The sequence below is a fragment of the Sturnira hondurensis genome, unplaced genomic scaffold, assembly GCF_014824575.4.
Source record: "Sturnira hondurensis isolate 20B ecotype Veracruz unplaced genomic scaffold, ASM1482457v3 Scaffold0012984, whole genome shotgun sequence".
NCBI classification, from domain to species: domain Eukaryota; kingdom Metazoa; phylum Chordata; class Mammalia; order Chiroptera; family Phyllostomidae; genus Sturnira; species Sturnira hondurensis.
The window spans coordinates 448641-462807 of record NW_028085615.1 but is presented as its reverse complement, the minus strand read 5'-3'; the positions used below and the strand labels follow the sequence as shown (position 1 = coordinate 462807).

The following is a 14167-nucleotide window of genomic DNA, read 5'->3' as shown; positions in this document are numbered from 1 at the left end:
CACTGACAATTTGTGCCAGATCCTGTTTTGTTCTTTGAGAAAACGATGGTGAATAAGACAAAGAGGGTACAGTTAATACAAAGGTAACTTCAAATAGTGACGCTGGCCCTGATCCCCCGAGTGATGCTGAAGGGGACGCAGGTGTAGCCATGCTGTACTGGGCCGTCCAGGACCGTCTTTCAGAGGCAGCAAGACTTGAGGACCTGGGACTTTTAACTAAGAACAAGGAGGAGCTCAAGGTTCAAAGATATGGAATCAGGATATTCCAGAAGATGTAGTAGGCAAGCCCAAAGGCCAAGGAGCTTGCTTATTCGATATACAGAAGCTTCTGGGATGTAGCAAACATGGTGCAGTAATATTAACATAGATGGGCAATTTACCTCTGTGTTTGTAGTGCAGATAAAATGGTAACTTATAATATGGTGTTGGCCTCTTTGGAATAGACAGTCCAGTTTGCTTAGCAAGTGTGGGTCAGAATACTTATTGGGTATCCAATAGATTATAGCACACTGTCCAAACTATATATAGCCACCTAAATGTAACCTCAATTAACCTAATGGTTTTAAAAGATAAGTAATCTAACCATAGGAATTAATCTAAAATGCCCAAGGAATGAGAGGAAACATAGATATAGCAGACCTTTTTCTCAAAAACTGTTGTGGCGTTGCCCAAACTACATAGGTCTAAGCCAGCTGTTTATTGTTTTTATTTGAGGAGTAGAGGAGTTAGTGGAGGGGGTCACTTAGGACCCTTAGAGGGAGCAGAGAATCCCACCTGACTGCCAGCCTCTCTCCCTTTTCTTGAAAAACACTGTTAGGAGCCCCAGCTGGTGTAGCTTAGTGGATTGAGCGCAGGCCTGGGAACCACAGGATCAAGGTTCGATTCCCAGTCAGGGCACATGCCTGAGTTGCAGGCCAGTTCCCAGCAGGAGATGCACAAGAGACAACCATACATTGATATTTCTCTCCCTCTCTCCTTCCCTTCCCCTCTAAAGATACATAAGTAAAATCTTTTTAGAAAAGAGTTTTAAAAACACTGTTAGGGTCTCTTGCTTATCACTCCAGCTTTCCTACCTTAACCCTGTGATGTAAATTTGCAGCAAAATCATATTACGGGCTTAATGTTCCTACTCATCATTGATTTTGGCCAAGTTGTGTTCCAACTACAGAATTAAGCCAACAGCTCTACAAAAGGTGGAGCTCTTCATCTCCTTTTCCATCTGTTTTGGTCTCAATTTTCTCAAACGAAAGCCCTGTCTAGGTCACGGGCAAGGTCTTACAATGTCTCTTTCCAGCACCACATGTCTGACACATAATAAATGGAGAGAAGTTAATAATTCTAAGAGGCATCTTTCCGCCCCACCAATGTCGATCCTGACAATCTCTAAGGTGAGCGCGCAGAGGTCGCTTTCGGCCACCAGGCGGCGCTAAGGCGCCATCTAGGACGGACTCACTAAGTTTGCCAGAGGGTTTGAAGTTTTGACCTTTTAAAAAATTGTCAGAAAGATTAAATCGCAAGTTTAGGGGAATTTTCGCCAGGCATGAATGATGCTCCAGCCAGGGATGGGCTGCAGAATGAACTCTGGGTCTCAGATCTCTTGGGATCGCAGTGGGAACGCGTGCTGGGGAGTCGCAGAGGCGCACGCGCGGGAGTGGGTGCACCCCGGCGCCCAGGGCAGCTGAGGGCGGAGGCGCGCGCTGCTCCAAGGGTCCGCTAGACGAGCGCACAGGGGGTGTGGAGGGGTTACTCCGCCGAGCCAGCTCCCTTCCCTCCCCCGCCCCCTCGCAGCTCGGGGCTGGCCAGGCCGCTCCTCCCCTGGGTGGGTCCCGGCTCCTTTTCTGGCAGAGTCTATCTGCATAGAGGAAACTGCCCAAAGTGGCCGTGGTGGAGGAGCCGGCGGCGGGGAAGGAGGCGTGCGCCACGATCCACTGCTGCCTGGAGGCCAAGCCCTGAGCTGGGCGGACCTCGTGCCTCGGACCTGCTGCCTGCCGCCAGCGCTCAGTCCCTACCCGCAGCTCCGCGCCGTCCCCTCGGACCGCACACTCGGAGATCTCGCCATGAGCTCGGGCGAGCGTGGCGGTGGCGGCGACACGAGGAAGGGCGCCCCAGCGGACGGTGGCGACGGGGGTAGCCCAGCCACAGCAGCGGCAGCATGGGCCTGGGCTGTGAGCGCGCTGTGCCTGCTGCTCTCCGTGGGCTCAGCGGCCGCCTGTCTGCTCCTGGGCGCCCAGGCGACCACACTGCAGGGCCGAGTGGCGGCGCTCGAGGAGGAGCGGGAGCTGCTGAGACGACCGGGGTCCCCGGCCGCCCTGGCCGCCTGGGCCGAGCCGCACCTGGAGCGCCTGCTGCGCGAGGTGAGGCGCGGGCCCTGGGAGGTCCCGCGGGAAGGGTGCGTGCGCGGCTGGGGGCAGTGTGCGTGCGCTGGGAGCCCTGAGCCGGCTCTCAGAGGAAGGTTCGCTCGCTGACCCTCCACGCGAGTCTGTCCCTGCGGCCTACGCGGGGTGGGGGGGGGAGTGGAGTGCGGAGGCTGGTGGGGGTGCCAGCCCCGAGGGGGTCCTGCTGTCCCTACTCCAGCCTCAAGGTCACGTTCCCGGGAAGGCCGCCTTGGGAAAACTGAGCTGGAAGGGCCGTTCCGGGGACAAGCAGAGGGAGGGAGAGGACCCACGAGGGTGTGCGCTTGGACCGGTAGCTTCCCACCTGCGGTGGGCGCTGGGCTCCTCCTCTGTGCTGGCGTCTCGAAGAGGCTACAGTGCGAAGTGTCCGGTGGGTGACCCTCGTCATTGGTAGCGGCTGCTCTTCCCAACGCTGCTGTCTGGGGAGGCGTGGGACCCCCAGCAGGCAGTCGGCCACTGCGGGGGATGCCTCAGAAAGACCGAAGGGCCGAGACCTGGAAGGGGTCTGGTCTGCCCAGCCCACAGGGAAGTGTGTTTCGGAACAGCTGCGCTTAGAGACGCCGCGCTCCGGGGCTGCCGCGGCGGAACGCGCCCTCGGCGCAGCCCGAAGCGTTGCCCGCATCCGCCCGGTGGAGCGAGGGGAAGAAAAACAGTCGGGGCCAGAAAACCTACGCTCCAACTTCAGACGTTGCCCCCTGGGCGATGCCACCCGCGCAGATACTTCTGAGTTTTCCGAAAGCATATGGGACTCTGACACTTCTATTACAGTCACAGCAGGAGCCATTGGGGGTGGGGGGGCTCGAAGCCCTCCCCCATTGTGTTCATCAGAACCCCCACGTTTTGTGCAGCGGTGACCCCGCCCCCGCCCCCGGGACTAGAGAGGCTGGACTGGTCAGAGCTGCCCTGGCTGAGCTCGACTTGCCTCCCTCGCTGAGCCAGCCTCTTCCTCCCTGGGAAGGGCGCCTTCCATGTGCCTCGCCTGCAGCAGCATCTTCCCTGGTAGGAAGAGCATGTGTTTCGGGATGGAGGGGAAGGGAGGGCAGGCCTGTTACTGCCATTCCCTGGAACTGTGCCGAGCTGTGGCCTTTAGTACGGTGTTCAGGGGTCTGCCCATCGCTGAGTTCCTTGGGAGTCTTCCGGGGAAGGGAAGGAGACTGCACCGCACCTCCTAGCTCCCCTCGCCTGTTTCTTGCCACTTTAACTTAAGCCAGCGTTACATCTCGCCTTGCTGGCTTTGGGGCTGGATTTGTACTTCATGAAATGATGTCCTCTCTTCTCCTGATAAGTGCCTGCAGACTTCAGAAATCTCTCCAGGGTCCTGTGGTAACTGCTGGTGATGGTTTCGTAACTGCAGCACATTATCTGTTGGTCAACACCGAGAGACCAGGGCGTTGGACTGATTTTCGCAGGGCCAGTAACATGGCTACCTGTCAGCGCTAGAACTGGCTGCCCTTACACACAGGAGGCCCCTCTTGGTAAAAATAAACCCCAGGCCCAGACCGAGTAAATCAGAAATGCAAGTTCCTTGCAGACTTTTTAGTTCTAATGGGGGGGCGGGGGGGTCCAGGGAAAAGCAGCCCCCACTGAGGAGGGTGGATCCTCAAGCCCCACACTGGGCACCTCGAGGGTCCACAGGGAGAGAGAGAGCAGTAGCCTCCACCTGGAGCGACTAGCAGACTGAAGTGCGCTTGCTCGCTCCCCCTCCCCGCCCCCGCCCCCCCCCCCCCCCCCGCCGTTAGAAAGGCAAAGGGAATGTTTGAATCCCGGGATTTCCACTTCACATTTGCTGTACTGTTCAGCATCCCGGCATTAGCACAGGACACATCTCAGCACATCCAACTACTGGCCAACTAAACTTGGTGTCTGAGGAGTGCGTACTCTGAGTGCCAGCTGGCTGGTGTTTCCCGCCCAGGGGAGCACCAGAGAGACCACCTGTGGGTGCCCTTGGGGGTGGAGCTTCCGGCTCTTTTGGTGCCTCCTGGGAAACGCTGGCTGTCTCCCAGGGCCAGGCTTTTCCTGCTTCTGGCCGTGAGTCATTGGATGGCGAACCACACAACCTGCCTGGTGACCCAGAGTGTCCCTGGCAGAGGAAGGGGTTTGGGGAGGCACATCGTGGTGAGCAGGTAATTGGCTTTAAAGAGATGTGAAGATTTTTTTGGAACTATTAGATAGGAAAGACAAATGAATAGTGAACTGAAAACAGCTTAAGGAAAAAACACTCGCCCTTGAGCATGTCTTTCGGTCCCGGTTTGATTTCATCGAAGCCTCTCCTGAGCCTGAGTGCAGTAGCTGGGAATGTGAGGCTGCCTGTAGGTCGTCCTTTGCCCGACAAGCTTGTTTTCAGAGTGTTGGCGACAAAAACCACATCCAGATTAAAGGAGAGAGATGCTTGCCAGACACACACCACTTTACTGTCAAAAGGAAAAAGTGTTTTTAAATAAGCCAACAAACGCCACTGTTCATCTGGGACCCACCATCTCGGGTCCCTGGAGGACAGAACTGTGACTGGCGGACGTGCCTGACGCCACAGCACCAGAAGCTCCTGTGAAGGAATGTTCAGGATAACTTGTGATGATTTGAGAGCCTTCCAGCGCACAAAGTAAGAGAAATGGTTTTCAGAACGTAAAAAACCAGATTCCTGGGCCACAGCAATTCGCAATAGTATCTTCCATACGATCCAAAAAATAAAAGCACAAAACAAGCATCCGACGGCATACTTCTAAGGTGCTTCCTGAGTAACCCACCTGCCCCCGTCGTTACACCTATAGTTGAGGTATTACGGAAGCTTGAATTCTAGTGGAGTAAAGAGTTTTATTCAAGGATCAAAGAAGCATTTAATTATATTCAGAAGAGGCCATTTCCAGCTTATAATGGATTTATTATTGGCTGCTGGTCTTCCATTGTCCAGACCAGTCAGTTTGAAAACAAGAAAAGCCCAGAGACCGAGGGTAAAATTCAACCACTTTCCTTACGTACCATCAGTCATACACCAGCGTATGGGTCGTTACCGTTGGACCCAGGACCAGCTGTAGCATTTCCAGCCCCTGTGGCAGTCTGTCACCTGTCAGGGCTGTTCTGTGGTGTCCTGGAGACCTCGAGACACTTGTTCCCTTCACATCTCCTGGCTCCCAAACCAGAAAAGTTTCCTGGTATGCTCACATTCTCTCTCTGCCTCTTCCTTTCTCTTAATTTTTTTTTGCACAACAGCTTAGGAGAGCTTTATAATAACAGTATGATTAGAACAAGCCAACTGTCGAGGCATTCTTTTTGCAAACATTTTTTAAAATATATTTTATTGATTATGCTATTACAGTTGTCCCATTCCCCCCCTTCATTCCCCTCCATCCTGCACACTCTCTCCCACCCACATTCCCCCCTTTAGTTCATGTCCGTGTGTCATTGCTTCTTTAGCTTCTACATGTTCCACACTACTCTTGCCTTCCCCCCGTCTATTTTCTCCCCACCATCCATGCTACTTATTCTCTGTACATTTTCCCCGTCTCTTCTCCTCCCACTCCCCTGTTGCTAACCCTCCATGGGATCTCCATTTTTCTGGTTCTGTTTCTGTTCTAGTTGTTTGCTGAGTTTGTTTCTGTTTTTGTTCTAGGTGTGGTTGTTAATAATTGTGAGTTTTCTGTCATTTTACTGTACATGTTTTTTATCTTTTTTTTCTTAGAGAAGTCCCTTTAACATTTCATAAAATAAGGGCTTAGTGATGTTGAACTCCTTTAACTTGACCTTATCTGAGAAGCACTTTATCTGTCCTTCCATTCTAAATGAAAGCTTTGCTGGATAGAGCAATCTTGGCTGTAGGTCTTTGGGTTTCCTGACTTGGAATACTTCTTTCCAGCCCCTTCTTGCCTTCAAGGCCTCTTTTGAGAAATCAGCTTACAGTCTGATGGGAACTGCTTTGTAGGTGACTGTCCCCTTATGTCTTGCTGCTTCTAGGATTCTCTCCTTCATTTTAATCTTGGCTAATGTAATTATGATGTGCCTTGGTGTATTCCTTCTTGGGCCCAACTTCTTTGGGACTCTCTGAGCTTCCTGGATTTCCTGGAAGTCTATTTCCTTTGCCAGACTGGGGAAGTTCTCCTTTATTATTTGTTCAAATAAGTTTTCCACTCGTGGCTGTTTCTTTCCCCCTTCTGGTACCCCTATAATCCGGATGTTGGAACGTTTAAAGATGTCCTGGAGGTTCCTAAGCCTCTCCTCATTTTTTTTTTTGAATTCTTTTCTTCATTCTTTTCTGTTTGGTTGTTTCTTTCTTCCTTCTGGTCCACTCCATTGATTTGAGTCCCAGTTTTCTTCCCATCATTATTAATTCCCTATACATTTCCCATCATTTCATTTAGCATAGCCTTTGTTTTTTCATCTAGTTTGTACCAAATTCAACCAATTCTGTGAGCATCCTGATCACCAATGCTTTGAACTGTGCCTCTGATAGGTTGGCTATCTCTTTGTCGCTTAGTTGTATTTGCTGTGGAGCTTTGATCTGTTCTTCTCTTTGGGCCTGTTTTGTTTTGTTTTGTTTTGTTTTGGTCTGGTCGCGCCTGTTACGTATGAGTGGTGGAGCCTTAGGTGTTTGCCAGGGTGGGGCAACCCAAGTAGCTGTGTCATGACGCTGTATGTGGGGTCGGGTTCCAAGAGGGAACAATGGCACTTGCTCTGCTCTCTGCTGGATTTCAGCCACTTCCCCCATTTCTCACAAGCAAATTGGGCCCTTCTGGTGCTGATTCCCATGGGGGTGGGCTTGTGTACATTCTCAGACCCTGTGAGTCTCTCCAACGGACTCTCCTGTGAGGCTGGGGGTCTCTCCCAGCACCTCAATCCCCACAGGTGTTTTCAATGAGTGTTTTGAGGCTTTATTTCCCCGCTGGGGCCCTGGGTTGTTCGGTCTGTCTTGCTCCCCAGTTTCACTTGGTTTATCTACGTGCAAATGTGACCCTGACTCGCCCTGACGGTCCATACAGAAGACTGTGCTGGTCCCAGAACAGCGGGGCAGCCTCCAACCTGCCAGGCTCGGGGCAGGGTTCCTGGGTCCCATGGGTGGCCCTCGCTGGCACTGGAAGGACCCGAGTGGAGGATGGCCCCAAAGGACAATTTGGAGTTTGGTCTTTAGGAGGAGGAGAGGACACACGGCTGGTGAAACCAAGTAGATGACCATCCGAGGAATAACGAGAGGCGCGGGCAGCACACTGGAGCCACGTTCTGGAGAAGTTACCACCCGGTGGCTTGAAATCCAGGGAGAGAATTTTTGATCTAATGGGACAGGCAGTAGGTTGTAGGTGTTTATTCTCTATGCATTTAGATACAGGGTCCCAGCATAAGTAACGCCTGCTTGAGTGTGGTTGACAGGGCAATAATATAAGTGTAATAATGTATAGTTTTAATGTGAACCTTTCACCTAAAATGCCATGTGGTGTGCCTGAGTGTGATAGTTTTGGGTTCCAGAATTACACATTTACGATTTTGTAGTAAAAAGGGGGCATTCTTTGTGCCGGGCCCTGCATGTGGACAAATTTGGGTTTGTCTGTGACAAGACTGAAATCTGTATTTTGATACAGAATGTGAACTCACGAAATGTGAACTACAAGATAACTTGAAACCTTCAGACTTTCCGATAGCCTAGTGATGTGCAGAAGATGCTTGAGAGAGTGGGGGGTGTCTGAGGTGGAAGTGGTGACATTCATGGGGCTCCCAGGGCCAGGCCCAGGCCCCCGGGTTTGCAGGCAGCCTTGGGAGGGAGAAGGACGGGTGCGCCCTCTGCACAGGCACAGCGTCCAGCCCACAGCAGTGTGGACGTGCCCCGTGCCAGGGCCAGCTGGTCCCTGGCCTACCTTCCCCTGCCCACTCTCCTTGGCTTCCCAGAGAGCATCCTAATAAGAGGGAGCCCCACTCCTCTGGCCTGGTTGAGGAGTCTTTGAGGTCACCCCGAGTCCCAGTGATGAGGAGCAGGGAGGTGCCTGTGCATGGTGGGTGCCACGGCCTGGCCGGGAGCTATGTATTGTGGTGGCTTTGGAGGCCCTGAGTTGGAGCAGGGAACACTTTGGACAAAGAGTCGGAAAGCCACTGTCTCAATCCATTCAGGTTGCTCTAACTGAGTGGCAAGAAAGCAACAAAATATCTATTCCTCACTTTTGCTTGTTAAAAAGCAAACATTCGCCCTGGCTGGTGTGGCTCAGTGGATTGAGTGCTGGCTTGCAAACCAAAGGGCTGCAGGTTTGATTCCCAGCCAGGGCACACACCTGGGTTGTGGGCCGGGTCCCCAGTAGAGGTCACGTGAGAGGCCACACATTGGTGTTTCTTTCCCCCTCTCTCTCTTCCTCCCTTCCTGTCTCTCTAAAAATAAATACATAAAATCTTTAAGAAAAAGGCGGACGGACTCACTAAAAGGCGGACGGACTCACTTGGGCAGCAGAGGGTGAGCTCTGAGCCCTGGGACCCACTGTCCTTCCCTTCCAAGTCCCCACTGGGCCCTGGGACCCACTGTGCTTCCCTTCCAAGTCCCCGCTGGGCATTGGTATAATCCTGCACCTTCTGAGAAGCCTTCTCAGTCACCCCAGATTTCTGCGGGTTTCTCTCCTGTCTCCACCCTAAGCCCCACCAGGAGGCCTTGCTGGATGTTGGTGAGAGAGAGAGTGCTTTCAGGTCTGCTCTTCGCGGGGCAGGTGCAGGCCCTTTCCTCCTTGTGCAGGGACGTGCTCATCAGCTCTCAGCGGCTGCCGTTGCCCGACTGTGACCACCTCCTTCACCAAATGTTGGGATGCAGCATGCCAACTCGGCAGCCCGTCCCCATCCTCCTTTAAAAGACAAAACAACCAAGGTGTATGTTGATTTAGCATGATTAGGTTATTGATCATCCTGAAATAAGGACTATTTAGCCCTGAGCATCATATTACCCACAGATTCACGCTCCCTTAACCGTCCCACAGCGAGCGCTTTTTACCCCTGCTCGTGTGTGTTTCGACCCGCATCAGAAACAGCTCAGCGCCGGCACACTCTCCGTGGTCACGTTCACGGCTGCAGAGCATCTGGTCAGCGGGCTCCGCCTCCTCCACCGGCACCTCCGCTGGGCCGCCTCCCCGTTCTGTGGGCTCGGGCAATGGTACAGCGGCTGTGCTGCGGGCAAGGTCTCTCCTGTTTTCTTTGAGACACCGAGTAACAGCCTGTGGAGGAACGTCTCCGGGCCTTTATTTTTCCGTTTTCATTCTGGAACGTCCAAGTTTGTCCGTGACACATGCCTGTGACCTCCCGCCGTACCCTGAAACTGCCACCCTCTAGTGACGTGGAGCTTCAAGCCGTAGGATGAGCAAAGTGGAGTCAATCCATCGTGTGGCTGAAATTTTGTTTTGGTTGGATTTGCCGTTGTTTGAACAGAGAGCAACTGATGATCGAGAAAGCCTTGAAGTAAGGTTTGGAAAAACTCTGAAGCTGTCACCTCGGAATCAGGCTCCTGCGTGGCTTCGGTGTAGAAGCCTGTCCCGAGCGGCACTGGGCCCTGCCGCTCCCTGCACTGTGGGGCTCCGGGTTCCGTGAACACATGAAACTCGGAGCGTTCTGCAGAGGCCACACGCAACGCCACTCCCTCTCCGCTCGATTTCCTCCATGTGCAGAATTGGGATTAATCTTTAATTGTTGGCACAGGCCCTCAGAAGACATCCCCTCAGCACATCTGGAAACAGATTTTAGGACCAAGCATGAACCACTAGGAGAAAAAACAGGTTTGCAGCTGCCATTTGAGAGAAAGGCACGTCAGCGCACTCCCAGAGGATTAAGGGGGACCCTCCCTCGTGCCCACCCTGGGCAAAAGGGTTACTTACGTTTCCTCCTGTTTCTCAAAAGCCCCCAGCCCAGCACCCCCACCCCCTGTGAGGTGGCCTCCCCTCCCAGAGCAGGGCAGGGACTAGCCCCAGGTGGCAGCGTAAACCGGAACCTGGGTGACCTGAGTAACCACTTGAGTCCTCATCCCCAGGCCTTTCCACAGCCTCCCTGCCCCCTGCCCCCTCCGCCACCCGGGGGAAGCAATCGTTTAGCTTGGAGCAGGAGCAGCGGCCTTTTCTGCCCCTGTGACGTCCTCAGTAGGTGGCAAAACCGTAGCTCTAAGCAGACCTGGGTTCACCTCCCATTTCACCATTCCCCCAGCTGTGTGGCTTTGGGTAAATGGCGGCTTTTCCCAACTTCAGTTGGCCCATCTGTTTGACCGGCACGATGATCCTGGTCCTTAGGTTTCGGTGGGGATGAAACGTGTTGTATCTGAAGCGCTTCAGCATGTCCTGCTCGTCCTGACTATGGCTGACCTTCGGAGAATGCTTTGTTTGACCGGATCCAGGGCAATGTCTGTGTCGGCCGATTGGAGAGGAAGCCCCGTGGGCCCGTGGCCTTAACATCCTCTCAACCCCGGATTCTGCCTGCCTTCTAAGGCCACATGCAAGTAGAAAGGTGTGAACACGTGTCCTGCCTCCGACTCGGCGATGGGGAAATGGGGACTTGGTGGTTGAGGAACAGCAAAGACCAAATCAGCTTCACAGCCCCATGTTTTCAGTCTCTCCTTTGAGCAGACGGAGCTGTGCCATTTGAATTAAAAAAAAATTCACATTTGCAACCAACATAAAAATCTTATTGTTCATGAAAATTATATGGCCTTTTCTCTGTGAAAGAACATCAAATACCTAGTAACTTTGCTTCGATTGATAGGCTTGTCCATTTTTGTGACTTCTCAGCACAGCACAGACTTTCCCAAGGGCTCGCGGGGAACCTGGTAGACCGGAGGCCTCCCACACATGTGCTCCGGTTCACACTGGAAATGAGAAAATTTTCATTTTCTGATGTAACCACAAAATCCGTGGGGGGCAAAGCGCTTTCAAATGGGTAATGTCAGCTTCTAAAGCTGAATTTGCTTCCAACTTTGAGTTGTGAAACAAACCATAAATTAATTAGAATGGATTCTGGTGCTTTAGCAGACAGTCCCAACGAAATACACTCGACTCTGGGCCTCTGAGGGGGCTTCGCACACAAAGAGCTGCCTGCCCATTTGTCCAGCTGCGCCGTGCCCGGGACAGGCGGGCTGTTATCGTGTCTGCACCCCATTTCCAGACCCAGGTGGTGGTTCGGATGGAGGACAGTCACATGGTGGTGGGACTGGAGTGTGTGTGTGTGTGTTGGAGTGTGTACATGTGAGATCGGTGTGTGTGCATGTCAGCACATGTGTGTGCACATGTGGGTGCACGTGTGTTGATGCGTGAGAGTGGGTACATGTGTGTGCGCGCTTGCATGTGGGTCTGAGTGTGTGTGTGGGCATGTACATGTACGTGTGTGCGTACATACTGGAGGGTGAGACCTGACCTCATGGCCTTCCCGCAGAAGTTGTCACCCCCAAGTCCCTCGAGAAGCCTCTCCTCCGGGGCCCACACCCCTCGTGCCATGGGCTGCAGAGCTGGACGACCTTGGGTTGAGTCTGCAGCTGCCTCCCATCGGTTGGCTTGGCCTCATTAGTTGGCTGTTCCAGGCCTCAACTTCCGCCTCTGGAAAAAGGGTGCTGCTCTGCTTCATTTATCTGAGAATGAAGCGAGGCGCCCTGCCTGGGACTGCCCCGACCATGACAATGAGGGGTTGTCAGTCCCCTTCTTACATGATGGCTGCCGGGACTGTCAGGGGTCTTCCAGCACCAGGGGTCTTCCCCGGGTGCACCTCCGCCTCCGCCTTTCCACCCCTGTGAGGACGCTTTCACCCAGGCTTGGCTTTGAATGCGCTGCGCTGGGAAAAGACGCCTTATCACTCAGCCCGCAGGGCCTGCTGGTGGACTTTCTTCTGGCCCCTCTATTTCAGTCCTATTTGTGGGGCCCTTTTTTAAATTAAAAAATTCTTCTAATCCTCCCCTGAAGGTATGTTTATTGACTTGAGAGAGGAAGGGAGAGAGAAAAAGAGAGAGAAACATCCATTAGTTGCCTCCTGTACACGCCGAAGCTGGAGATCAAACCTTCAGTCTAGGTGTGTGTCCTGACCAGGATTCGAACCTGTGACTTCTGGTGCGTGTGGCAATGCTCCAACCAACTGAGCCCTCTGGCCAGGGCCAGGGGGTGCTTCTTGACATAGTTACTTCTTTGACTGAGTCCAGCCACCCCGGCCCCACCCTGAGTCCAGTGACTGCCCCAGGCCAGTCACATTCCCTGGTGACTCCCTCCCCTGGCCCAATGACCCTGGGAGCCTCCCGGGCGGATGAGGTGCAACTCCCCCCTCAACCCAGCATCCAAATCCTCCGGGTGTTTTCCACCTGCTCTCACTTGATTTCCCCCGGGGCCCGTGCGCACTCTGAAGGAGGCAGGGTAGGGTGTCTGCTCAGGCTGCCGGAGCAAGTAGCACAGTCTGAGTGGCTCAGACAACACACATTTCTTTCCTCATGGTTCCGGAGGCTGGAAGTCGGAGACCAAGGTGTCAGCAGAGTGAGCATCTCCTGAGGCCCCTCCCCTTGGCCTGCAAACGGGACGTCTTTGCTCTGTGTCTCCACGTGGCCTTTTCTCTGAGTGTGAGTCTCCTAGTCCCTCTTACAAGGATGCCACTCACATTGGACATGGATAATATCCTCCTTTTCCTTAATTGCCACTTCCAAGACCCCCATCTTCAAATATAGTCACATTCTTAAGGACTGGGGATTAGGACTCTAATGCATGAATTTAGGGAGACACAGTTCAGCCCACACCACCATCTAATCGGACCTGACCCAGGAGGGCAACTCCAGACTCTATGGACGAGACGGAGTGGGCAGCAGCTGGAACTCGGCGTGGGGCTTTGAGCAGGCCCAACGTGGCGGCTGGGCCCTGGAGAACACTGGCCATGGTGTGGGAGGGCTTGGAGGCCGTGCACTGGGGCCGCCTCAGGCCTCTCCTCAACAGGTCAGGAGCCATCTTGGGAGCCATCCATTCCCCTGCAGAGCAGGTTCGATGGGCAGTGAAGTGTGTTTGAGAAGTAGTGAATGGGAACACACATTGAGGATTACTGAAGAATTGCACTGTGTTTGCAGACCAACCCTTTCAAAACATGCTAATGTTTTTTGGGACTGAGCAGGGAACATTAGGGAAATGTTTGCCAATGTGGTTTAGGAGAGAGTGACTCTGTGTGCCAATGGGCGTCACTGATTAATCCCACATTCTTTAGGGAACAGTTTCTGAGCTCCTGCCAAGTGCTTGGGCGGGACTAGGTGTCCTCACCCACCCGCCTGCAGCGGGTACCTGACTGTGGGAGGTTTGCCTGGCCCCCAGGTGGAACCTGAAGCTTAGCATGGTAAGTTGATGCTTTCTGAGGCATCCCACATGCGTGGCCTGGGAGTTTTTGTTATTTGGCTTCTCTAGGTATACTTGGCTTACCATTAGCTCCACATATTTAACATGTACAATTGGATATGTTTTGACGTGTGTTCACCCGAGAGGCTGCCTCCGCAATCAAGACAGTGATCACGTTCATTCCCCTTAAAAGTTTCCTCCTGCCTCCTCAAATTCGCTCTCCACCCCTCCCCACCTGCCACTAGGTGTTGCTGATTTCTGCCACAATGGATTGGTTCTTATTTTCAGAGTTTTTGTATGAATGGAACTATGCATTCTTTTTTGTGGGGACGGGAGTCTGGTTTCCTTCACTCAGTACAATTATTGACAGTTTCTTTGGTGCTTTCGCATATGGAATTAGTTCATTCTTTTTAATTACTAAGTATTATTATAAGGATATCCCACAATTTGTTTACTCATATATGATTAATGGATATTTGAGTTGTTTTCAATTTTTGG

At 52.9% G+C, this 14167-nt stretch overlaps 1 protein-coding gene across 5 annotated transcripts in view; it reads left to right on the top strand.

The window, feature by feature from the left end:
* The first annotated feature begins 1598 nt into the window (after window positions 1-1598).
* Window positions 1599-14167, top strand: part of COL23A1 (collagen type XXIII alpha 1 chain) — a 278632-nt gene continuing 266063 nt past the window's right edge. For 2 of the 5 annotated variants that reach the window (XM_037060882.1, XM_037060879.1), the window contains exon 1: window positions 1602-2354. In XM_037060882.1, the coding sequence (XP_036916777.1) occupies window positions 2058-2354 (297 nt within the window). In that variant the 5' untranslated portion in view covers window positions 1602-2057. Of the gene's footprint in view, window positions 2355-14167 lie in introns of all 5 variants that reach the window. The other 3 variants (XM_037060883.1, XM_037060881.1, XM_037060880.1) reach the window with 3 other exon arrangements.